General features: G+C 37.4%; 1 protein-coding gene across 1 annotated transcript in view; it reads right to left on the bottom strand.

The window, feature by feature from the left end:
- Window positions 1-2289: 2289 nt before the first annotated feature.
- LOC126263744 (lysosomal acid glucosylceramidase-like) overlaps window positions 2290-25257 on the bottom strand; it is a 229193-nt gene continuing 206225 nt past the window's right edge. Inside the window, exons 9-11 of the mRNA XM_049960927.1 lie at window positions 19522-19601; window positions 16023-16303; window positions 2290-3819 (exon numbers count right to left, since the gene is read on the bottom strand). Coding sequence (XP_049816884.1) covers window positions 3720-3819; window positions 16023-16303; window positions 19522-19601 — 461 coding nt within the window. The 3' untranslated portion in view covers window positions 2290-3719. The remainder of the gene's footprint in view (window positions 3820-16022; window positions 16304-19521; window positions 19602-25257) is intronic.

The following is a 25257-nucleotide window of genomic DNA, read 5'->3' as shown; positions in this document are numbered from 1 at the left end:
TGTTAAAAAAGGGTGATAAACTTAAAATAGAAAACTACAGACCTGTCTCACTCCTCTCAACTTTCTCTAAAGTTTTAGAGATACTAATGAAATATAGAGTCACACATTATCTTAATATGCACAACCTGATAAACGGTAATCAGCATGGAGTTCAAGCTGGGAGAAGTACCGAAACAGCTGTACTAGAATACACAAAAGAAATAATCACTAAATTGGAAGAGGGAAATAGTGTAGTTGGGATAAATCTAGATTTGTCAAAAGCCTTTGACACTGTTGACCACAGCATACTTTTGAAAAAGCTTGAAGCTACAGGTATTAGAGGACTGGTAAAAAAGTGGTTTGAGTCTTATTTGGAAAAGAGGATGCAGGTGGTTGAAATTACAGCACCAAATATTAATCAAAAAATTAAACTAAGATCAGATCCAAGGGAGGTCACAGTAGGAGTACCCCAAGGAAGTGTATTAGGCCCCTTGCTGTTCCTCATTTACATTAATGATATTCAGGTGTCAGAGAGAAAAGCTAGAATCATGTTATTTGCTGATGATACTAGTTTAGTGATACGAAGCAGTCATTGCACAGTACTGTGAACCATGTCCTACAAGATATACAAAAATGGTTTAGTACTAACAAGCTAACACTGAATGCAAAAAAACTAATTATGTGCAATATGGAAAAATAAGTGAACAGGACGACCTAAATCCCACCATGGAGGGCAAACAACTTGAAAGAGTACAGTGTGCAAAATTCCTGGGTATGCACATTGATGAGAAGATTAATTGGAAGGACCATGTGGTGAACTTAGCACTAAAACTAAATTCAGCATGTTTTGTGCTTAGAATAATTTCAAGAGTTTGTAGTAATGACTGTACCAGATTAGTATATTTTGGCTATTTTCAGTCCATTGCATCCTATGGGATAGTATTCTGGGGAAAAACAAATTGTCGTCTAAATGAGATTTTCAAATTACAAAAACGTGCTATTCGGATAATGACCCACAGGCCACCTCAAACACATTGTAGGCCCCTTTTTAAAGCATTGAAAATTTTAACAATTCCATCATTATACATTCTGAAATGTCTGTTGGTGATCAAAAGAAATCAGGACAAAATGAAAACCAATACAGACTTCCATAATTACGATACACGGCAATGTAAAGATCTCCACATACAAGCTGTAACAAGGACCCAAAGCCAGAAACATGTATGTAATCAAGCCATCAAACTTTTTAATGCACTACCAAAACATATCAAAGAACTGGAAAATGAGGATAAATTTAAAACTGTTCTAAAGAACCACATGCTTGACAAATGCTATTACAGCATAAGCGAATATCTCTGCGCAACTGTATAAAATATATGTTTAAGTTAATGTGACAAATGAAATTACATCAGTGCATAATAAATTATGTTATAAAAACACTTATTAGTTGTATATTGTATTAAAAATAAGATAGATTAATATGAATTCAACACAGATACAAATTTTGTAATGATATTATATAGTTGTTAAAAGGTACCCTGACAAATCCTGTATCACAAATGTGATAATTGGGATGATAATAAATAAATAAATAGTTTCTTTAAAAGTTAAAACTGATAACTTGTTCAGTTTTTTCTGTTATTGACATCAATTTTTGATCTGACTCCTTTAAATGTTATACCTTCATTTTATTAATTGTGATTTCCATATCGTATTCCTAGCCCAGCAGGTGCAACTTATGTAGGGCACATGATAATTTCTTATACTATGTAAGTTGGGAATCTGGAAAGACATCAGTCAGTCAGCAAGATGCCTTGGTGTCATGTGCACCATATATATCACTGGCATCCTATCATCTACAAAACTGTTCTTGATTTTGGGACTAATTATAATACGAATATGGACAGGGTGAAAGTCATCAATGCTCTCTATGGGCCTGCTGTTTTTCTTGGTGGCTGAGTGGACTTTGCAATGACAAACTTTTCACTAGCTGCAGGCCAACCGTAGCATATTGATTCTGCTCTATGCTCTCTGGCAACTAGTTTGAAGAATTTTCCACCACTTGATGTTATTGCCTGCAGGACATTTAGGATCAGTCAATCGTGGGATATAACCAGGAGCATCACAAAGAATCTGCATATATATTACATTGATTGTAACTCATTAGTGGGATTTCATACAACGCATCAGCAATGTATCGTGGTATCCTACCCTATAATATTGCTGCTCAGGTTACAATATAAATTAAAACAGATATATCAGTCAGCCAAATTTTTTATTGATGTCACAATGTGTTGCAAGGGTTTGGACATTCATACTTAAGTGAATACATGAGTTTACATGCTTATTACTGCTGAAGGTAGCCAGTAGACTGTTTTTCATTCTATTTTGTTATAGAATAATTATATCACATATTATTCAGAATATGTTACCCAATCTTACAATAATAATAATACCAAGTAATCCATGCTGTCTACCTCAGTCCATTATCATATACCAATATATGCATAAGAAATAAATTTTCCAGGCTTTGAACAGTTAAAGGGCCTGTAAATCAAAGAGTACTTTATATCCATTCTAAGGTGCAGGTAGCATGTGAAAAAAAATTCTTGTTGTTATTTTATCTTCATTCAGAACATGGTTTTGAAGCAGCTCCCCTTCCAGTCTGTCCCTTGCAAGTATCTTCATTTCTGCATAACGACTGCCTTGTACATTAATTTGAACCTGTTAACTATTCTCAGGCATTGGTCTTTCTCTGTGAATTTCACCATTTCCAACTTAACTATTTCTTGTTGTTTCAGGATATCTTTATTTTAGTTACTCTGTGCAATAATGTTCTTTTCATCTTAATTTGATGCAGTAACTCTTCATTAGCTACAAAACGTACTCATCTAATCTTCAGCATTCTTTTGTAACCCCAAATTTCAAAAGCTTCTGTGTTTCTCTTAACTCTGCTGTTCATTGTCTGTGTTTCACTTCCATAGAAGGTCACACTTCAGACACATGCTTTCAGAAAATACTTTCTAACTCTTAGTTTACACTCAGTGTTAGCAAACTTCTTCTTTCTTGAAACACTTTTCTTTTTATACAAAATCCTCTTTACTTTTACCATCATCAGTTATTTTGCTGTATGAATATCAAAACTCACAAAAGAATATCAACAACATTACATGTGCATCAAATCAAAGGCACAACTAACACTTCTTTGTTAACATGCACCATGAAACCATACATAATAATGGGTAACATGTAAACTTATATTTTGTGTAAATAATCTTTATTATGTGTAAATGTTTGATGTTACATGTGTATGTCTACATGCAGTGACTTTATCTCATTTCATAGACTACATGCAGTCCACTAACTTAGATTTCAAAGGAGGCTACTGTATTAGCACAATAATAGATGACGGTTGATTTGAAACTAAAGCTTTACAAATTGTACAGTTCACCAGGAATACTACTACAAACACTGACAAAGAATACTGTATGGTTCATTTGGAAACTTATTTACTGGTTTAGCTATCTGAGGGTAAAAAAGTAAAAACATCACTATTTTGTTAATGTGTTTGTACTTGTTGTAACAAAATAGGTTTTTTAATCATTACTTGTATTCTTTATTGTGTAAGGAAAAAATAGATTTAACATTTTTATACAGATCTTAAACTTCCATATCCTTCAACAATTTTAGGCATCATTCTCACAAATTCCAGGCACTATTAAAACTGCCACACATGTACATTACCAGTACATTAGAGTGTTGAAAGATCTCTTGGGAACTGAAATAGTAATGTAGCCACGATCCGGGTCTGCAATTGTTACCTTTGTATTATGATCTCTCCTACAACACAGAAATATCAGCACTCAGATCAATGAAAGAAAAAGAAAACCATATTATAATCTTACCAGTAGTGTACTTTATCAAGTGCAAAGTTTGATAAAAATTGATGAAATAGATGATCATTATAACATTTCAACATTGGTAATTATCAGAATTAAGTCTTTAATACCTTTCAAATATGTGTAAATTTTGCCTTAAGTTTGGATGTGTACTGGTAATATTTATAGGTAATAGTTGTTTACCAGTAACTGAAAGCAAGGCTTCTTATTGACAGATTATGTAACAGGCATGAAACTTAACTCAAAAGACAGGAGCAAAACATGTGGGATCCCACACAGTTTGGCTATGGGTCCACTGTTACTTTTAATGCACATAGATTATGTTCAATGTCTTTAAAGAATGGTTCAAAGACTGCGGTATTTGCTAATGACACAAGCATACTAATCAAGGCTCAAAACCCAGTTCTAACAGACAAAGCTCATATAATAGCTGAACAGGATGCAATTGGATCATAGCAAACAGTTTAAGTCTTGACTTCAGAAAGACTTGTGTTATGCAAATTCATACACGTAGAATGACCTATCAGCACTAGAAGTTGTCGTTAAATGGTTCAAATGGCTCTGACCACTATGGGACTTAACTTCTGAGGTCACCAGTCCCTTAGAACTTAGAACTACTTAAACCTAACTAACCTAAGGACATCACATACATCCATGCCCGAGGCAGGATTCGAACCTGCGATCGTAGCGGTCGCGCGGTTCCAGACTGTAGCGCCTAGAACCGCTTGGCCAGCCCGGCAGGCAAGTTGTCATTAACAGTCATACCATAAATGAAGCACCCTATATAAAATCCCTAGGAGTGCAGCTGGAATGTAAGTTGAAATAGAGTCAACACACAGGTATATTGACAAAGAAGCTCCATCCAGTACACTTTGTTCTTAGGAGTATCTCTCTTTGTGTGACTTAAAGACAACAATGTTGGCTTATTGTGTATTGCCTAATGGATTTATTTTCTGGGACAGTGGACATAAAATATATAAAGCATTTATTTATTCATCAGAAATGAGCAGAAAGCATATTGTGTAAAATACATAACCACTCTGGTTGTAGAGTTCCTTTTAAGGCTCCTGGAATCCTTACACTCAGTTACCAGTGGATTTGTTTATTCATAGTTTTTGTTACAGACCATAAAAGTAAATTTCTGGTGACCCATATAAATGCATAAAAATTATTTTCATGTAAATATTGTGTCCTTGTGCACAGTTCAGAGTGGAATTAAGTACTCTAACACAAAGGAATTTGACAAACTGTCATCTAAAGTAAAACATGGAACTGACAATCTCAACCATTTGAGAAGGAAATAAAAAGATATCTCATTAGCTACTCTTTCTATAAATTACCTGAGTATTAGTTCTGTGATGGAAAAGTCCTGTTTCTTTAAGTACCAAGTAGCAGCATTCACTGTGAATTTGCATAAGTAGTAATGTATTGTAAACTAAGTAAAGCTGTAAATAACTATTTTCTTTGAAACATGCCAGTGGAATCAAGAAAATATTAAGCTAACACTAGGACACAAACAACAACTCAACTGTTTAACATAACTGAGTCAGCAGCAACTTTTTTCAAGTAGCAGCTTTCTTTCTAATTTATGGTCTAAAATTTAATAGATATAAGCATGAATAGTCTTAAGCAATATAGTAAAAGCTTATGGTTAATATGGTGTGGAGATTATGTTTCAGTGGTTTACTTGTCTTTTGTGAATGGATATCTTGACTTGTTCCAAACCTCTGAAGATTCTCATTCTTGATGGGATCTAAGTTACTGCATGGCTGAGCTGTAGGTTGTAGCTGTAGACTAACATGTGATAACAAACTTCTGTTTGTATGAGCTATATGGAACAGAAAGTGGATTAATACTTACATCCTTGCCTTGCTAGTGGACAATTCATCAAGTTTTTTGTATGAACATTTTTCAAGTGTGTGCTTCACTCACAAAGTTTTCTATTTTTCTTTTGTGTTCCCTATGGCCGCTGACATCAAATATGGTGAACTTTATTTTGCAAACAAGTAATTTGTAATTATCCACAACCACACATGGACACTATTTCAAACTTAGAACAGATGAGTTGTTTTTGGTGTCCATCCCCCCGCCCCCCACCTTTTGTGTGAGACCTTGGTTCTGACACAAGATGGCAACCACAGAGGAATTGCAAAAGACATTAGAAGAGCTGATGCATGCAACCAGAGGCTGGAGAGTGAGCTACAGGCATGTCATGCACACATGGACTCTGCTCACCAAGCACCAGCTAAAGAAAAGTTTGTACAAGCAAAGTGCCACCACACCAACATCTCCTACTGTTACTGGAATGGTGACAAGCACAGGATAGTTATTGGTTAAACCATTGTCCTTTTGACCCTGTGACCCATTCACGTGGTTCTGACATGTGAAATCAGTTTTCTTGAGTAACAATGTCATTAATGACCTCGCCAAAGTCTAAAATGTTGTTAGTCAGCTTGAGAAAAATTACATAGATGGAATGCAGTACATAATCAGTGCCCCACTAACACAGTGTTTATACAAATGGTTGAAGGAGGAATTAATCTGACAACTTTCATCACTGCAAGAGCAACGGTTTCATAAGTTGCTACAGCAAGAGGATTTCAGTGACAGAAGGCCATCTTAGTTTCCTCACCAGCTGCAGAGAACAGCACTGTCTGATATAGTTTTAGACTCATTGCTGTGTACTACCTGGGTGCACAGCCTCCCAGCTGAAGTGCAAGCCATCATTTCCACACAGATAGAAATGCAGCCAACAATGCAGGTCAACCAGTTGGTGCACTCACAGCAAGACAGTAGCAGGCACTGTAGTAGCAGCATATCCAGCTGCTGGCGATCTGACTCATGCAAATGGCAATGCAGAAGTAGCCCTTCTAGCAGTAGTCTGGCAATGGTGAAACAGCAGCTGGTAGCATACCTGCTTCAGCAATTACTTGGTGAAGTGCCAGCCACCATGTGCGAGCACAAACTTTAGCTGCATTGGGGCTTAGATGCACCCTGCTGTAATGTGATATCTAAGCATCTCTTCATAATGGAAGGGGTTGCAGCATGAAATTTCTAATCTACAAAAGTTCTGACTTGTCAATATTCTCACAAATTATGCCGAGGGATCACAGGACTGCTGAGGCACCATCACTTATGGCAGCTAAAAATCCCACCACAATCATGTACAGCACACACCACTGAGAACTGTACCTCAGGTTGTGCTACACATTCATGTGGATATTCACTGTAGCTGATGTCAATGTGTCAACACTGAGTGCAGATTTCCTTGGCCACTACAAGATGCTAGACGACTTCACAAACTCTGGCATCAACATCACTGTGTTCTTCATGGCCATCCATTTTGTACAACTAGGGCTTCTTGTGTTGCTCATGGCCATGCATTTTGTGTGGCCAGGCCTTTGGAAAGACTGCCATCAGTAGGCACACACTTACACTGCCTAACAGTGTGCCAAAGCTGGGAGGCACAGTCATGCACCCACCAGCACCTTTCCTAATGTAACATTCCATTTTTAATGTGGACATTGTGGGCCTGCTTTCGTTGTCCATGACAAATGTTACTTGCTGACAGTGGTGGATTGCTTCACTTGTATGCCATACACAATACCCACAGCTGACTGCCAAGACCAGGATGGCAGCTTTACCTATCCCAGCCATGTGACAACAGCCTGCACTCACGATTTTGACTGTTTACTATTCATACACATCACCTGACTGTGTGACACTCACGTACACAGGACTACTAGCAATCATCTGGCATCTAATAGCATGATCGATCAGCTCCATAGGACACTGAAAGCATCCCTAACTTGCTGCAACACCGGACTGAAACACTCCTTCTGATACTATTTAGCCTGCAAGTGACATTGAAAGAAGACATTGGAGCTTCATCTGCTGACCTTGTCTATGGCTAACCACTGGCTATTACAGTTGGATAAACCATTGACTATCTTACATACAAATAAATTAAGGTTGTTGAGTGTGAATATAAATTGTCAATGGCCATTGCACGATATCCTGTAGTCCTGGTTGGTCACCTTACCATGACAAATAATCCTTAGTTTCACATAAAAAAGCTCTGGGTGTCCTCAGTCAGTACTGTATGGTATAAAATCAATATTAATGTCTCTACAAAATATTATCCTCTAGTTAAGACTGTCTACCTCTATTAGCTCTGTCTTTACCTTTATCTGCTACAGTGCCAGAAAAAAAATTGTTACACCCTTTCAGAGGTTTTCAGTTCACTCAAAATTTATTGTTGCAACAGTATAGTGTACATGAAATGATTACATTTACAGATCAATAGCGTAAGTAGTTCTGAAGTACCAGATATCGACCCACGCTGAAATACTCATATTACTTTGTGGTGCAGCCTCCACAGGCAGCAATACAGGAACTGACTCTGGCATCCAGTCAATCATACAGAAGGCAAACACTGTCCTGGGGTACAGTATGCCATGCCCCCTCTACCTGTTCATGTAGTTTTGCATGGATTGTTGGTTGATGAGTTGCTTGAGTCCCTTCTTGTTCCATCATATGCCACACATGCTTATTTGGAGATAAGTCCACAGATTGTGCTAACCTGAGAAGTCGCTGCAAATTTTGCAGAGCATGTTGAGTTTCACAGGCAGTGTGTGGGCAAGCATTATACTGTTGGAATAATACATCACCTTAGTATTGCAAGAATGCCAAAAGAAAAGGTCTAACACCATTCTGCACATACTGTGTGCTGGTTAGCATCTCCTCGAGAAACATCAGAGGTGAATGAAAGCTGTAGCTTATCACACCCCAGATGAGCCAGTGTTTCTTGGACAAATGCACTCTATGAGACACTGCTCACCATGTCTATATCATATATGCAAATGACCATCATTGGCATGCAACCACAATCTACTTTCATTGCTGAAGACCACAGCATGCTATTCAATTTTCGAAGTTATCCTCTGATGACACCAGTCAAGCCATGCACATCAAAGCTGTGGAAGACAGGCTAGAGATGAGTGTAACAGTAGTCCCACTGCTTATAACTGCTTCAAAATAGTTTGTGTTGACACGTCTGGACTCAGAAGTCCTCTTATCTGTGCTGTGGTAGCTGTATGATCTGCCAATGCTGCTCTTACAATCCGACGATCCTGGCAGGCATGTCTAGAACCTCATCTGTGGATGTAAGAATGTTCATGAGTCCACTGATACCAGAATCTTTGTACAACTTGTGTGACAGTTCTCTGAAAGAACCATCCCACCACTTGGAAGGCAACAATCTGACTCCTTTCAAACTCACTCAGCTGGCCATAGAAAGCAAGTGTGAAACAAGCAAGCAAACATGCCATGGAGGTGAACTTGTGTTCACCTCCATGGCATGTTTGCTTGCTTGTTTCACACTTCTGCACCACAATGGGCCTTCTGGCTGTGAGCATTCCCTATTAAAGGGTAGACACAGAGGTTCTTTGACAGCTATACCACTATACCAACTGTTGGTGGACGACATTGAAACCTGTGTCAGTACATCTACTACCAAAGTTACATGCACTGTCATTGGATCAAAATTAACATCTTCTTTCCAGGTGTATTATTTCTTTTTTTCCAGCAGTGTATATACAATGTAAGATATGTCATGCTGGGGGCTACAAATTCTTAGTACTAGTACACTATACTAACTGTTGGTGGACAACATTGAAACCTCTGTCAGTACATCTACTATCTCCAAGTTACATGCACTGTCACTGGATCAAAATCAACATCATCTTTCCAGGTGTATTAATTTTTTTCCAGCAGTGTATATAGAATGTAAGATATTTCATGCTGGGGGCCTACAAATTCTTAGTACTAGTATCTTATTTATTCCCTCACATACTACTTTGACATATTCCCTCACACACTACTTTGACAAGAAATTCAAAGCACTATTCAAATCAATATCAATTACCTGAAGGACCTGGGACTTTACATTTTTTATGTATGAGATATGCTCAAAACTAATGGGTATTTTTTTTTTGAAACAATCTTATTTCTTCATCTACATGAATGCTACCCTCCTCAAAATAGTTCCCATGAGATATCATACATGTATGTCAGAACTTTTTCAAATCCCTAAACCAATTATAGAACTTGAGTGCCAGGCTAGCTTTTACCTCTCTCAGTGATGCATTTAAGCATGATCTGTGCTTGTAAATAAAGGCCATTAAATGTTTTCATTAATTTTGTGGAACAGAAAAGAGACACTGGGGCCATGTCTGGTGAATTCGAAGACTGAGACTTCATTACTTTTGCCCCACTCCGAAATTTACTCATGCTGGGATTGTTAAAGACCTTCTCTCCTGGTTCCTACAGTGGAAACACCTATACTTTTACCAGTCTGTGCACATTTTTTCCCACTAACTATATTAATCACTGTGCACTGTGATCCTGTCCCACTGCCCCCAAATCATTCCTGATTAAGTTTTCAGAATGTCTTAACCTTGAACCTTGCCTCACCATCATTCCCCAAATCTCTCAACATGGAAACCAACCTCAAATCCACAGAAAGGATCACAGTCCACCACCTAAAAACTGATGCTGACATTATAACCCTACCTGCCGACTAAAGCTCCACCAATGTGGTTATGGACCACTGAGATCACCTGTCAGAGAGACTCGGCAAGATTTTCAGCCCAGGTCTATTCCAGAACCTGTCCCCTCAGTTGATCTCTATCATTCCCCACTTTCCTACCTTCTAAATGCTTCCTGAGATACATAAATTTAACCACCAATGACACGCCATTGTGGCCAGTTACTGTGACCCCACAGAGAGGATCTCTGCCCTTGTGGACCATCACTTTCTGCCTATTACCCATAACCTATCCTCCTATATAGAAGCACTAACCATCTGCCCTACCTACAGTCCACAGTTCTTGTTCCTTTACAACCCAGCACTCTGTTTATCAGTGTTGATGCCATCTCCAGCTACACTAACATCCACAATGCCCATAGCCTTGCCACAATTGAGCATCACATTTCCCAGTGCCTGACTGACTCCAAGCCTATAACCTCCATCCTAGTCACAATGTCCAAATGCCTCCTCATCAACAATTACTTCTCCTTTGAAGGCATCATCACAAACAAGTCTGTGATACAGCAACCAGTTCAGGGGCCTGCTAGTGGAATCCATCCAGGATCCCAAGATTGGTTCAGATTCACTGATCACACATTCATGACCTAGATCAAGGGTGGGGACACCCTAACCACATTACTCAAGAACCTCAATACCTTGTCTGCCTTTGCTTCACCTGGTCCCCCTCAGTCCAACAAGCCACCTTCCTTGATGACAACCTCGAGGATGGCGGCATCAATACCCCATCCACAACAAACTTACCTCCAGTAACACCCCCATTTTGACAGCTGTCAGCCTTTCCATACCAAGAAGTCCCATAGAGTGCAATCACCTATGGTTGTCACATCTGTAGTCAAGAGCACACATGTGATGTATGAAATACACTCATGTTCAGAAAAAAAACAGAACACCTTGAAGCACTAGAGACAGGATGTTCATATTCACAAGAAAATGTACATCAGCATGTTCGGCAGAAATGATTAGCATTTGAATGATGTCAGCCCACGGGTTCTAGGTCAACATTGATATCGGAGCACAACACCACCCACCGGTAAAATGTGCCTACGGCTCTCCTCATGGTTATAAACTGAAGGCAATAAATCAGTGTGACTTGAGCAGATTTACAAGATACCTTGAACATGTATGCACAAATCGTACTCTCAAATTGGTAAGTTTGAAAGAAGGCAAATTATTGGAATGAGAGAATGTGATGCATCCCTCTGAGAAATTACTACTCGTGTGGGATGAACTGTTTTGGCAGTGCAATGGGTATGTGCAGAATGATTCACAGAAGGCTGTAGAACATAACAAGATGGGTCAGGTCACACCAGTCAGACCCCCCTCCCCCTCCCCAATCAGAAGAGATTGACACCTCATCCAAATGACGTTGCAGGACAGATCTGCTTCCTCCTCAGCTCTGACACTACAGTGTAACAGGGTAACACATTGTACACTATCAGGAATGACAGTTACTCATTGTTTATTATGGTGTGGGTTATGTGCGCATCATCCACTTCTCTGCTTACCTTTGATGGATGTGCAGAAACATGCCAGTTGGCAATAGTATATGTAACAACATTACTGGGCATGACTGGCACCAGATAGTGTTCTTGGATGAATCCAGGTTCTGCTTATTTGGTTGCATGTTGGATTGCTGCAGACAGAGGGAGTGATTTCATAGTGACTGCATTCACACAAGATATAGAGTGCCAACTCAAGGCCTTACGGTGTGGGATACTGTAGGGTACAACCACAAATCACAGTTGGTGTGTGTCTAGGGCACTGTGACCTGTGTGACGTACGTAATTGACATCCTGCAACCCATAGCCATACCCTGCACAAAACCCCTGACATCATTTTTCACCAAGACAATGCACAATGACATGTTGCTGCATAAGCACGTGCCTTCTTGGTGTCACAGGATGTCAGCCTTTTGTCCTGGCCCACCAGATCACCAGACTCAACACCAATCAAAAATGTGTGGGATGTGGTAAAACAATGGGTCCATGCGTCAATGCCGTCATGCGTGGAACAAATTGTCATGACCCATGGTGGACGCTGTGCCTACTAGGCAACAGGACACATGCTCAACCAAGGTAACTGAAATGCTAATCATTTCTGCAGAATATACTAATGTACACATCCTGTGAATATGAACGTCCTATCTCTAATTGTTCAATGTGTTCTGCTACGTTTTCTCACCAGTCACCTACTATCCCCAACATACCCAATGTACAGCTAACAATGAGCACCCTCCTCATGGTTCAGAACCACTAAGGACTGGAGCAACTGAAGCATGTTCTCCATCAGGGTTTTGATTATCTTTTGCCATGCCCTGAAATGAGAAATATTATCCCCACTATCCCCCCCCCCCCCCCCCCACCAGTGGCAGTCCATTGCCTACCCTGCCCCTCCCCAAATTAAACCCATGACAGCAACCACGTGATCTATGAAATTAGCTGTAATTACTGTGCTGCAATGTATGAGAACAAGACAACTAACAGACTGACTGTCTGCAGGAATAGCCACTGCGGAACTGTGGTCAAGAGACATATGGACCACTTAGTTGCTGAGCATGCTGTCCAACATGACATGCTTGACTTAAATGACTGCTTCACTGCCTGTGCCATCTGGACTCTTCCCACCAACACCAGCTTTTCTGTATTACCGGATAAACTCTCTCTGCAACATATCCTTCATTCCCATAACCCCCATTAACTTTCACTAGTATCTATACTCTACTTGCCTATCCCCTTCCCCCACAGCATACTTCTTTCCCTTCTCTACTTCTCCCCTCTCCCCTGCCCTTCCACCCCCTACCTCTCTTCGCAGCACAGCCTCCCAATTCTGCACCTAGCAGCCCCCTGTCCTGCCCCATCCACTCCTGCAGCTAGCACTAGCATCTCCCCCACCCCTACTCTGATATCCCTCCACCCCCACCCCCATGCATCTCTTGTACCTCCCCCAACCATGCCAGCAAAGATCGCTACTCACCTCAGACACAGAGACGACAGTGGCTGTGTGTATGTGTGTGTGTGTGTGTGTGTGTGTGTGTGTGTGTGTGTGTGTGTGTGTGTGTGCACGTGTAAGTGCACACGCATATGTGCATGAGGTATGCATATGTGAAAGTTGTATGTTTTGTCTTGTCTACTTCTGGTGGAGGACTTAACATGATAACTAAAAATATCTAATAGTCTTCTTTCAATGTGCGTTTCTGACACCCAATGACTCTTCTATGTGGTGAGTATTATTCTGTCCTTCTCACTTTGTCATTCGTGATTTTCCATTATTTAATTATAAAACTTATGTTAATTAGTTATTAGTTAATAAATTGGTAATATGAAGTAACAACATTTCATTAAATAGCGATTTATGTATTAATATTTTGTATGATGAAATTTATGTATTGAACAATTTATAAGGACACTTTATTTGAAAAAAAAATTTTTTTTGTTTTAAGGGTTATTCAGTATGGTCTAAGTTATTGCAGCACAAATAGAGGCTAGTTCTTTCACAACCACTAGTCAAGCTCATAATATACAATAAATTTATCAGAAGTCTTAAATAGTATTAATAATTTTGCAAAAACTATTCAAGATATGTACATCTTGAGCACAAATACGGTAATATTACTTCTGCTGTAAGAAACTAAACTTAAGTTTTCATAGAATGACATAATTGCTAGTGTGTACTCTTTTCTTGAGATGAAACTGAACTACTGGTAATAGACATATAACTATCTTAGCTTTTAGAACTGTTAGTTCCTTCCTTAGGAATGAAAGAGGAATAGGTTGGTGAAGGGTAGAAAGGAATATTGGGATACTCGGATCCCAGGCTGGGAGGGACCTACCTGTTTTGAGGATGTGGGTAGACAAATATCTTTTTTCCCTTCTTTCGGTAAATTTTTTAAATTATTTATTTACTCAATATGTATATCTGTTACTTTGTATTCTTCTTGTTCTTGTAACTCCCACTCCTCTGCCCATCCTATTTCTTTCTGTCTCTGATTAGTTCCTGTATCCTTTTCCATTATTGGCCTACTTCATAATTATGCTAATCTTGCACTTGTCATTTCAATTATCACTTCTCTTACTCTTATTTCATTCGTATCTCTCACTCAGTTTTTCTAGAATCGCTGAACTGAAGCCAGCACATTTTTACCAATGCACTACATTTGACCTAATAGTCTCTCTCTTCAACTTTGTCTCCTCTTGTATGACAACTCTCAACTTACAGTCTGAGTGATCTGCCTTTCTTTTACATAATCCCCAACTTACTCCTATTTCCTCCTGAAGAAAGAATGAACAGTTCCAAGAGCTAGAACATTTATTTTTTATTCTTATGTGTGTCCATCAGCAGTACTTAGAATTTCATCTCTTGGGGTAAATAAGAGATACATATTTTGTGTCATAGTTTTCTCATGCGTATTTTTCTGTTCATACAAGAAACCAAAGAGGAGGCAATCATACATCACAAAACTTACAGTATTTACACTATTTCTTCTTTCATGTGTCTTTCTCAAAAAGAGAAGAATGAATACTTTCTCTGTAGCCTCCACATCCCCTATCACCCACTGTATATCAAGAAGTATCTTGTTAAAACCTTAAAAATGTAAATTTATTTCTCTTTATAATGAAGTTTGTCATTTACTCAATGATTTATTGTGATATGTCTAAGCTGTTTGACTCTAGGTACACAGATAACTTTATTTTCTCATACAATAATAGTGAAAGATTGTAAAATGAATGTTTATTATATAACAGCAAAGGAAAACACATTTTCATATGCCATCCTACGAAGAAAATACTTTTGTTGGTTTCAAAACGTCTTAACTCACTCAAAAGTTATTTCACGATAATAATTAGGTAAGTATTGTTGTGTGATTGATAATGTGGTCTTGACATAATTGAGTTATGGCATATATCAGGTTTCTTGTCAAGTTGATGATCCATTTGTTAACAGTCTGTTTGGAGTTTAGATAGAAAATTACAATATTTCTGTATTTGAAACATTGTGCACAAAACTGAATAAACAGTCAACACAAACCTAAAAATATTACTAGAGAGAAAAAACAACTAATCACAAACTTTTATTTTCATTTATTTCACCATATCCCAGTTTAAGGCCTAAGCTGATTGTCCAATGACATAAACACATGTGCCTCCCATCTTGCTCTTCAGTGTGACCTATATATCTGAAACTGACCTCTGTTCTGTTATGTGTAAAGTAATACTTTACAGAAGTAACAGTAACTAAAACATAAAAGTTCTTGTAAGCTGCAAAATCATTAATATTCTGTTATATTATGAGACAAAAATGTGAAATTTGTGCAAAAAATCCTTATTGCCACTTCAAATGTGAACACGGACCTGAAACTAGATTTGGTGAAATAAATAATTCATACAAAAAAATATGTCTAGTTGTTGTCTTTTCTGCAGTATATTTCTGAAACTGGCTTTTGCAAACCATCATGGATAAAATAACAAAACATTATTATATATATTATTATCAATGCTTGCACTACTGCAAATAGAAAGATTAAAAAATTAACTTACTTATTGGAGATGACAAGAGCTGTTGCATTATATGGAGTTGTGAATGCCACAGTTCTAATTCCATTTTTATTGTTTGGCACAATATCAATCCTTACTGAATCTTCATGAATAAACTTAGAAAAGTGGCCAAGAGCATAAAACAAAGGCTGCTTATAAAATTCATCATTTTTTGCATTCACAATAATTGAAGAATCAACATAGTTTTCTACCCAGTTAGGGCCACCTTCCTGGTTTAATGCAAGATTCCAGTCATACCATCCTGCAACCCAGTGTGTGAAATCCTGGAAAGATGATTTAAGTGAATGCACAGGGAATTATATGGTACATTGCACAGTTATTATCATTTTATTGTTGATTGAATGGATTTTCTGGCACATGACATGTTTTTGTATTAGTTACAACACACTCCACACATGAATATCCATAGAATCATTGCTACAATATGTTATTGTACATTAAGTCAGAAGTTTTTAGTGTGTTAATTTTAATGCTGTAGTTAATAAGTATGAAAAATGTTCCCGTAATGGAGGAGAAGTTTTTGTACTGTAACATGAACAACAGTCAACAATATCTTACCTTAAATGCAAATTATGTCTACACAACTTACCACCAGCAGATGCAAACATGGATAAATTCTAAAAAGGTGATGAAAATTCAAGCTTCTTGAAACAAGAGAGTCGTCACCCACTAAAACACCAGAAAGGGAGAAGAAGTTTATGACTCATGTACTCTATGTGCAAGGAAAATCAAATGTGCCAGCAGATGCACATGTTGCAGCTATAACCACTGCAATTGATTACAAGGTCCTAGCTCAATCCCATCAGCATGATGATGAGCTATGCATGTTACTGGATAACCCTGCAGGATTAAAGTTACAATGCATACCTGTACCAGAAACAAATGCCGTACTGTACTGTGATACGTCTGGCACAAAAGTATGACCATACATACCTCATCAGTTTTGATCACAAGCAGTTACATCAATGCATAACCTGGCTCATACCAGGGTCTGGGATATGGTGAAATTACTCAAAGAGAGGTTTTTCTGATCAGGAATGGATGCAGATTGTAGGAAATTTGTCAGAAACTGCATGGAATGCCAGGAAAATGAGATCACATTGGAGTCACAAAAACAGGTGATTAACTTCTGGAGGTTGATGATTTATCTCCACATATTACATGACATTAATACTCCCATGTGTAGTTATGTCATATTCCCTAATGCATGAAGCATGAAAAACTAAACCAAGATGAAAATCAAAGAATAACACCAACACATTGGTGGGCCCCTTCCAGTATCAGAAGGCTACAGCTACTGCCTCATGGTCGAGGATCGATTTTCGAGATGGCCTGAAGCTTTCTCTATGAAAGACATTACAACTGAGATGGTAGCAAAACTGTTTTTCCTTGAATGACTCACCTGGTTTGGTGGACTGATATACATTACAACAGATCAAGGAAGCCAATGTGAGGCTCACCTACTCAAAGCATTGGCCAGTTCGTAGGGCACTAGGTACATTTGTACTAGTACTTATCATCTGGCTGCAAACGGAATAGTGGAACACCTGCATCGCCAACTCATGTCAGCCCTTTGGTGTCATGCTACACAAAATTGGATGGAGAGATTACCCATTGAGCTCCTTGGTCTCCATACATCACTTAAGAGTGACTTGGAGGCAACAGTTGCTGAATTAGTGTACACCTACCAGGGAGTTCATGCATAATGTGACGGATGATGAGGTTGATGTGTCAGAGTTTGTCAGCAAATTAAGATCACACATCTGACAACTATAGCCAGTGACACCTAGAGAGCAAATTGGATGACACCTGTGCATATTCAAAAACCTCTCCAACTGCAACCATGTATTTGTATGGAATGACACGATGCACAGGCCATTGCAGCTATCATACAAAGGGCCATATAAAGTGCTTGGTAGAAGCAACAGTACTTTTAAGATGGACTTCAGGGGTGTGCCTACCACTGTACCATTAAAAGAATGAAACCTGCCATCTACGATATGCAACGAATATGACCAGCCCCACGACTGTCAAAGATAAAGATGCAGTACCTGAAATTATACACATCCAACAGGATGCTGACAAGATACAACAAGAAATGGGTGCTGTAATGAAGAAAGTGTCACTGAGTGCAGTTCTCTGATGAAAAATTGGTACAACCAAATTCAATAGTAAAATATTTGGTTTCCCTAAGACAGTGACAACATGTATGGATATCATGTCCAATTTAACCTCAGATACAGTTGACACTGGGTAGGGGGGAGGGAGGCAGGAGTCATGTAGAGCATCACACCACAATGACAAGCATAGTGGCTATATGCAAAGGTATTCCAAGATGTGTAAAATTCTATGTGTTGTGTTATTCTTTGATTTTCAACTTAGTTTAGTATTCCATGCTTCATTTATTAGGAAATCTGATGTACCTATACGTGCAAGAATTAATGTAATGTAATATGTGGAAATAAATCATTAACACTCATAAGTCAACTGCAAATTATTTGAAGTTCACATACGTATTAACTCCTCCAGTGAATCTGAAAGAAACACTACTAAGCGACCTACATCAGCAAGTGTAACATTACAGTTGTATCTTTCAACAAGAGACATAACTGATACTTCTTCTAAATCTGAAAGCAACCTGCTAATGATAGTAACTTTCAAAATGGGTTACCAAAATCAGATCAGAAACTGCTGGAAAAATCCTATCTTTACATCTCTGTGAATGTGGAATAACCATAAATACACAAAGCAACTCCAAAGTCAAAAACTAATTTTTAGACCTACACTGATGTTCCTCTCAGCAGTGACAAATTATACAATTAGGCAACAGAATGAGACATCACACAAAGCTCTCCGGAGATACAGAAATATTCAGCATATGACAAGGAAGAAGAATAACCAAACAACAGACATGGATGGATCAAAGGAAACACACTCTTGTTGTACATGAAACAATAGCAGACTGAAAGAAAGACCAACAATTGTTACTTTTATGTGGTACTAAGTGATCAACTCAAGAAAAAAGAGAAAGAATAAAAATTAATAATAATTTATGTATATTTTTCCTCTATTTCTCAAAATTCCTTCTATGAGATCTGTTGAAGACATTGCTACAAAATAATGCAACTTGACTCAGTTGGAAATAAAGTGTTAGAAGAATTTAAACCCATCTCTGACATGTTTTGCCTTTTTAAAACCATCTCTGATCACTAATAATGGCTTCAGTCTTTCTGATCATCATCAGATATATCTAAATACGCATTTTCAAGGCATATCTAATAACAATCATATAGATCAAAAAGTGCGCAAACTTTTTAAAAAAGATAGTGAATCTCTTAATTTTACACAAATGGATCACTGTGTCCTTCACTTTCATCATGTCACATTTATTTGAAATTAACTAAGTAACAGTGTTGCTTTCAGAACAAAATTTTTGTGTCTGGTGGTATTTATTAATGGACTGTGAATACATTAAAGATACCTGTATCATGTTTGTCATGTATGCTTCTCCATTTGACCAGTCACCAAGTCTCACTCTGCTGATGTTTGGCATAAGAGTAACTGCAAAGAAACAATAAAGGATAAAAAGAGGTGAGTGTATTATGTTGATAACAAAGCAGTAAAAGGGGAACTTCATTATAAAGAATAGTAAAAAGATGGTTAGGAACTCTGCAATTCAAACAGAACAAAATAACTAAACAATTTGAATAATCTTACATAACAAAACACAAAATATGCATCAACTAACTTCCCAGTCTCTACTGAAAAATATGTTAAAAACATGTGCATAGCCAAGACACATTTATCTTCTTTAAAAACTCACTATTTCTTAAGCATTTAAAATTGTGTGAAAATGAGGTAAGGATTTTTTGCTGGAGAAACAAGTATAGAACATAACCCATCACCTTTTCTGCATGCTTCTCCCACTCATCTTCTCACTGTACACTTCAGTCACCAGAAGTTGAAAGCCTTTGGAACAAAAGCTGACCCCAAAAACTGCACTGTCAAACAATGCTGTCTAACATATCAATGCGCTACAATTCAATTTGTCCGTGAAAACAACATGATTATTGAAACTGGCAGATAACGCATTTCAATGAAGATTCTGTGGTCACAAGCTAATGACGACTAATTTTAAGAAATTTTTATGGCTATGGAACCATACATCAAGAATAATGTTTGAAAATACCACAGTGAAATAGCAGCCATAGCTTCACTTCTGAGCCTTTCCATATTGATGCAATCATGTGTGAATTATTAAGAATATTGTAACAAAATACACTATTGCTTTCCATATCTTAAATCATAAAGATATTTAAATTTTGATTATGTAAACATTTAAGCACTTGTTAGCCTTGCATATTAGTTTTAACCACAGTACAAAGCAGAAAATATAGGTACTTTGCTCCTCACAACTATCATCATCAAACTTGCCTGCACAGGTACTGTATTCTCAGTAGCTTTTTTGTCTTGTACTAATAAATTTTTGGGTGGAGAGAGGAAATGAGAACATGACAGGAAACAGAGCAGAGAGAGAGAGAACAATGTTTAGAACATTGGAGAAGAGAATGAATGAAAAATATGACAGTTAATGATACCAAATGTTGGTTAACTGTCCTGCTCTACAGAACTAAATGTATCTGAAAACTCAGAATCCAGGGGAACACTTGAATTAATGATGTTTTCAATGAAACTGTCTCATATACTTTCTTTCCCAAAGAAATGTTCATGTAAATTTTTGGTGTGTCTTGTGCACATAACCCGCTTTTCTGCAGTCGTACAATAAACTGTAGGTAATATAGTTCATATGCACACCTATGCCATGAAGTGATTATGATTCACACCTACTGATCAGATCTGAATAAAGTGCTTCTTAATGGACTTGACGTTCTCTGCAGTATCTTCAGTGCTTGAGGCTGAAAGAAAACTGGAATCTTTGTCAAACCTACATTTTTGACCAAGAAAATTTCTTCTCTCAATTATAAATCTATTAAATTCCCCTTATATATTGAGAGATATCTTCTGTCATAAATGTATAATACAGTAATATTACAATTGCTTGAATTACAGATGTCTGGTCTCATTAGAATGCACAGCATGAATACATATTGACAAACCAAAATGTCACAGAATGGATAATATCTTTTGTCTTCACTTCTATGACATCACTACTGTAAAGACTGCAACACACCTCCAAACCATGACACACAGCAAGTGGAGACACTAAACTTGTCATAGAGTCTTGTAGATATGCTGCACTCTTGTACCTCGTGTATTACCTGCATGTATTAATAGACTATTTCTCCCACAATATGCTGTCTGAAATTTAATTGATAATTTAAAAAATATTAAACATGACGGTCATCTTTCATCGTTTAAGAAGATAGGGTGAAAAAAAAAAGTGCATAGTTCTCCTTTTTGTTGGTGTCTGCTAATCTCTATTCATTTCCCTAATTTTGTGATTGGTGCTACAGAGCACATGTATTCTGTTAATCTCTATGAATTCACTATACTTTTTCTCAGTGATCCCTTTATGGATTTAACTTATTTAATTTTCTTCTTCAACTTTTATGGCCTCATTGGATGACTTCACCAATTATTTTCTGGTCATCTTCTTCAGTAGGTTTTCTTTCCAACTTTCACAGAATCTTTTCACGCATTCTGATCATTTTTGTCATTTCTAATCAATAAATAACTGTTTTATTGTTGTCTGTGTGTCTATTTTTGGTTTAAATCTTACTTTTATGTTTTTCACCTACTTTAAATACTCTGTTTTTTTTTTTTTTTTTTGTAGTGAATCATTCAGGGTTAGTTCTAGCTCTTTCATATCCTTCCTGGTTTCCTTTATCTATTCTACTTGTTGCTTCATGTTCCAAAGTTTCTCTATAATCTGAAATCTGGTTTCTGATGTCCTTGTAACATGACCAAAAATGAGATCCTTTTTTTCCTATAGTATCTGTAATGGGCTCCAGTTCACTAAACACCACTTCATTTGGCACTATCCACCATTGTCCATCTTTTCAATATTTCTTATATACACATATTCTAGCTAGTCTTCTCTCTATTTTTAAGATTTTGTGGATTCAATTTTTCTGGGTGACTTTGAAAAGTGGGTGACCTTCATATGTCACCTCTGATTAAACTATCATCCTGTAATGTTTTAATTTAGTTTTAATTGACAGACTTTCTTACTGTATGTAGACCATGTCAATTTTTGAGCTTCTATCATTTTGTTAGGTATTTTTTGCCATACAGGTTTCTCATCCAAGTTGCATTTTTTAATTTCTTCTAGTACTTAAATTGTTCCTCTATTTTTACTCTCCTACTATTATGTGGATGATTACTAGTTGATCCGTTATATTTTGTATGCTTTCTTTTTTTTTTTTTTTTTGGCTTCTTGAATGTTATTAGTTAGTAATGCTACGTCATCTGTGTATCCCAAGCAATTTAAGGTTATTTCATCTTTCTTGGTTCCAGTCATTATGTTTTGAGGATTTTCTTTATACTATTCCCTAATCATGTTCTCCAGAGTCCAGCTGAAAAGTGATGGTGATAAACTGTTTCTCTGTCCTAACCACATTTTAATTGTAAATATCTGAGATAAGTCTCCTCTGAACATTTAAAATTTTTATTACTCTGACATGGTGACACAAATTCCTTAGTATCTTTGTCATTGAAGATCTGTGGATACAATCATAAGCTTTTTTGGAGTCCACAAAGGTTACGACTTACTATTTTTGTCTTCTTTTGCAGTAATCCATTGCCAATTTCAAAATAATTATTGGCTCTAGGCAGTTTTCCTAATGTCTAAATCCTCCTTGCTATTTTCCTAGTTCCAGTTCAAGTTGATTTTTACAATGATTGTACAGAATTCTTGCCATGCCTTTATATGCGATAGTCAAAAGGGAAATTCCTCAATAGCTGCCTGGATCTGATTTGTCTCCTGTTTTGTTTAACACATGGATTACAGCTGTAGTCCAATGTTCTTTGTACCAGATTTTTGCTATGTATTGGTATAATGATATTTTTACTGATTCTGCTGCATATTTCCAAAGTTCCACAAATGTCTCATCCACTCCACACGCCTTATAGTTGTTGAGCTCTTTGAGCTTTGTTTTATTTATATAAGATAATGTGATTAATTATTTGTGAAAAATCTCCATTTTACTTTACTACTTATGATAAGATGAATCGTTTGCTTGCAGATATTTAAACAATCAATAGGTGCCACTTCAACTTGGTTAACTAACTGTTCCATCAATGCCATTGTGGTATACTAGAATACACATATGAGAGAAATTAAAAAAATCTACATTTTAATTTTCTACTTTATATTAAATCTTCTATGTTGCCTTTTTATGTTTAATGAAGCAATCACTGACTTGTTGCTATGATTTACCAGAACTTATAGATAGACCACTTACATTTCTATTAAATAAACATCTCTTCATCGTATCCAGGGAGCTTCAAACAGTGGGGTAATCACAACTTTGTATCATCACTCGCAAAGCTCTGATATCTGCTTCTGTGTTCAGACATGTATGGACACATTTCTTTCTCTAATCCACATGATCAAGGTAAACCTTTCTTACTTTACTAGTTTGGAGATCAAATAGGAAACAAAATTCACTACTGTACCTTATTTCTGTAAGAACTGCTTAGACATCTCCTTCTACAGGAAGATACTTCTCAACCACTTACAGTCTTTACAGTGGTATTGTTCCTGTCAAAATGTATCCCTCTAACATAGTATAGGTCTCCCTTCTATGGGTCCACCTAATGTCAGTGTACGTCCTCCCTTCCCTGGGTACACCTAACCTTTTCCTCCAATACACAATTCATACAAGATACACTACACCACTACTTCCCTACTCATCTTCTTGAAGAAATTTCTCTTTGTGGGTATGACTTCACCTAATCTATTAAATCTATTTAAAAATGACCATTTCCTTGCTCCTCCTGATCTAGGAAAAGTTTCACCTATGTTTCTCTGTCAGTGTTCTGGGTGGATGGTTATACTGTCATATATCACTTGACTCATCTGCTGCATCACTCTCATTACACTGCTAGGCAGTTTGCAACCATTTTGTCTGGATGTTAGCATGCCATAACTAAATTCAGGTAATTTATGCAATTCCCTTACTTTCTGCCAGTTAATGTGACTTTCTAACATGCAGGACATTAAAATAAGGGTTCTGTTAACTTATGCTCTGTATCTTTGAGACAAAAATTTATATGACTTCCTACCATATGCGTTTCATACTTATAAATGTCAGAATGTGTTTTTCCCCTCCTTGGCCATTCCTGTGAAAAATAGTTTTGTATATAACTCTGTGGTAGAAACTAGTGAATATGGTTAGAAGGAGGCTAGAGCCAGTACTTCTGTTAGAGAAGGAACAAAGGAAAAATAAGACTAGGAGTGTTGGTACCTATGAAGGGTAGAAGACAGACCGCAAAGACTGATTCCCATGTCACCCCCCCACTCCGGGATTCCTTCCATGACACATTTTCTGAGGAGCAAGAGGATGAAAATGATCGACATACCTTACTGAACATACTTCCCCGCTTCACCCATACAGGCCCTGGGAAGTGATCCTAAGCCGCCCCCCCCTTATTGCGAGTCAATGGAGAGTGAGTAACAACATATACAAAAAATGTGATTTGCAATAGAACATGGTCAGCTTAGATGTATGCTTACCTGTGTGAATTGCTAGACAGGTAATATCATTTACAGGGTTGGAGTTGACTGTTTAGTTTCTTCACAAAAAGTGCTACAAAGCCAACCATAACATTTGTATAAGGATAGAAAAAATATGAAATCCCCTACTAAAAAACACAAAATAATATCTTGATTTTTTTATTTAATTGCGGAACATTCTTCGAAATTTCTATTTCTGTATGATGCTTTCTTTGTTGTTGTTGTGGTCTTCAGTCCTGAGACTGGTTTGATGCAGCTCTCCATGCTACTCTATCCCGTGCAAGCTTCTTCATCTCCCAGTGCCTACTGCAGCCTACATCCTTCTGAATCTGCTTAGTGTATTCATCTCTTGGTCTCCCTCTATGAGTTTTACCCTCCACGCTGCCCTCCAGTACTAAATTGGTGATCTATTGATGCCTCAGAACATGTCCTACCAACCAATCCCTTCTTCTGGTCAAATTGTGCCACAAACTCCTCTTCTCCCCAATTCTATTCAATACCTCCTCATCAGTTATGTGA

Source organism: Schistocerca nitens, chromosome 6 (assembly GCF_023898315.1).
Source record: "Schistocerca nitens isolate TAMUIC-IGC-003100 chromosome 6, iqSchNite1.1, whole genome shotgun sequence".
Classification (NCBI taxonomy): Eukaryota; Metazoa; Arthropoda; class Insecta; order Orthoptera; family Acrididae; genus Schistocerca; species Schistocerca nitens.
Note: the sequence above shows the minus strand (reverse complement) of the source record. Positions and strands in the feature narration are given on the sequence as shown.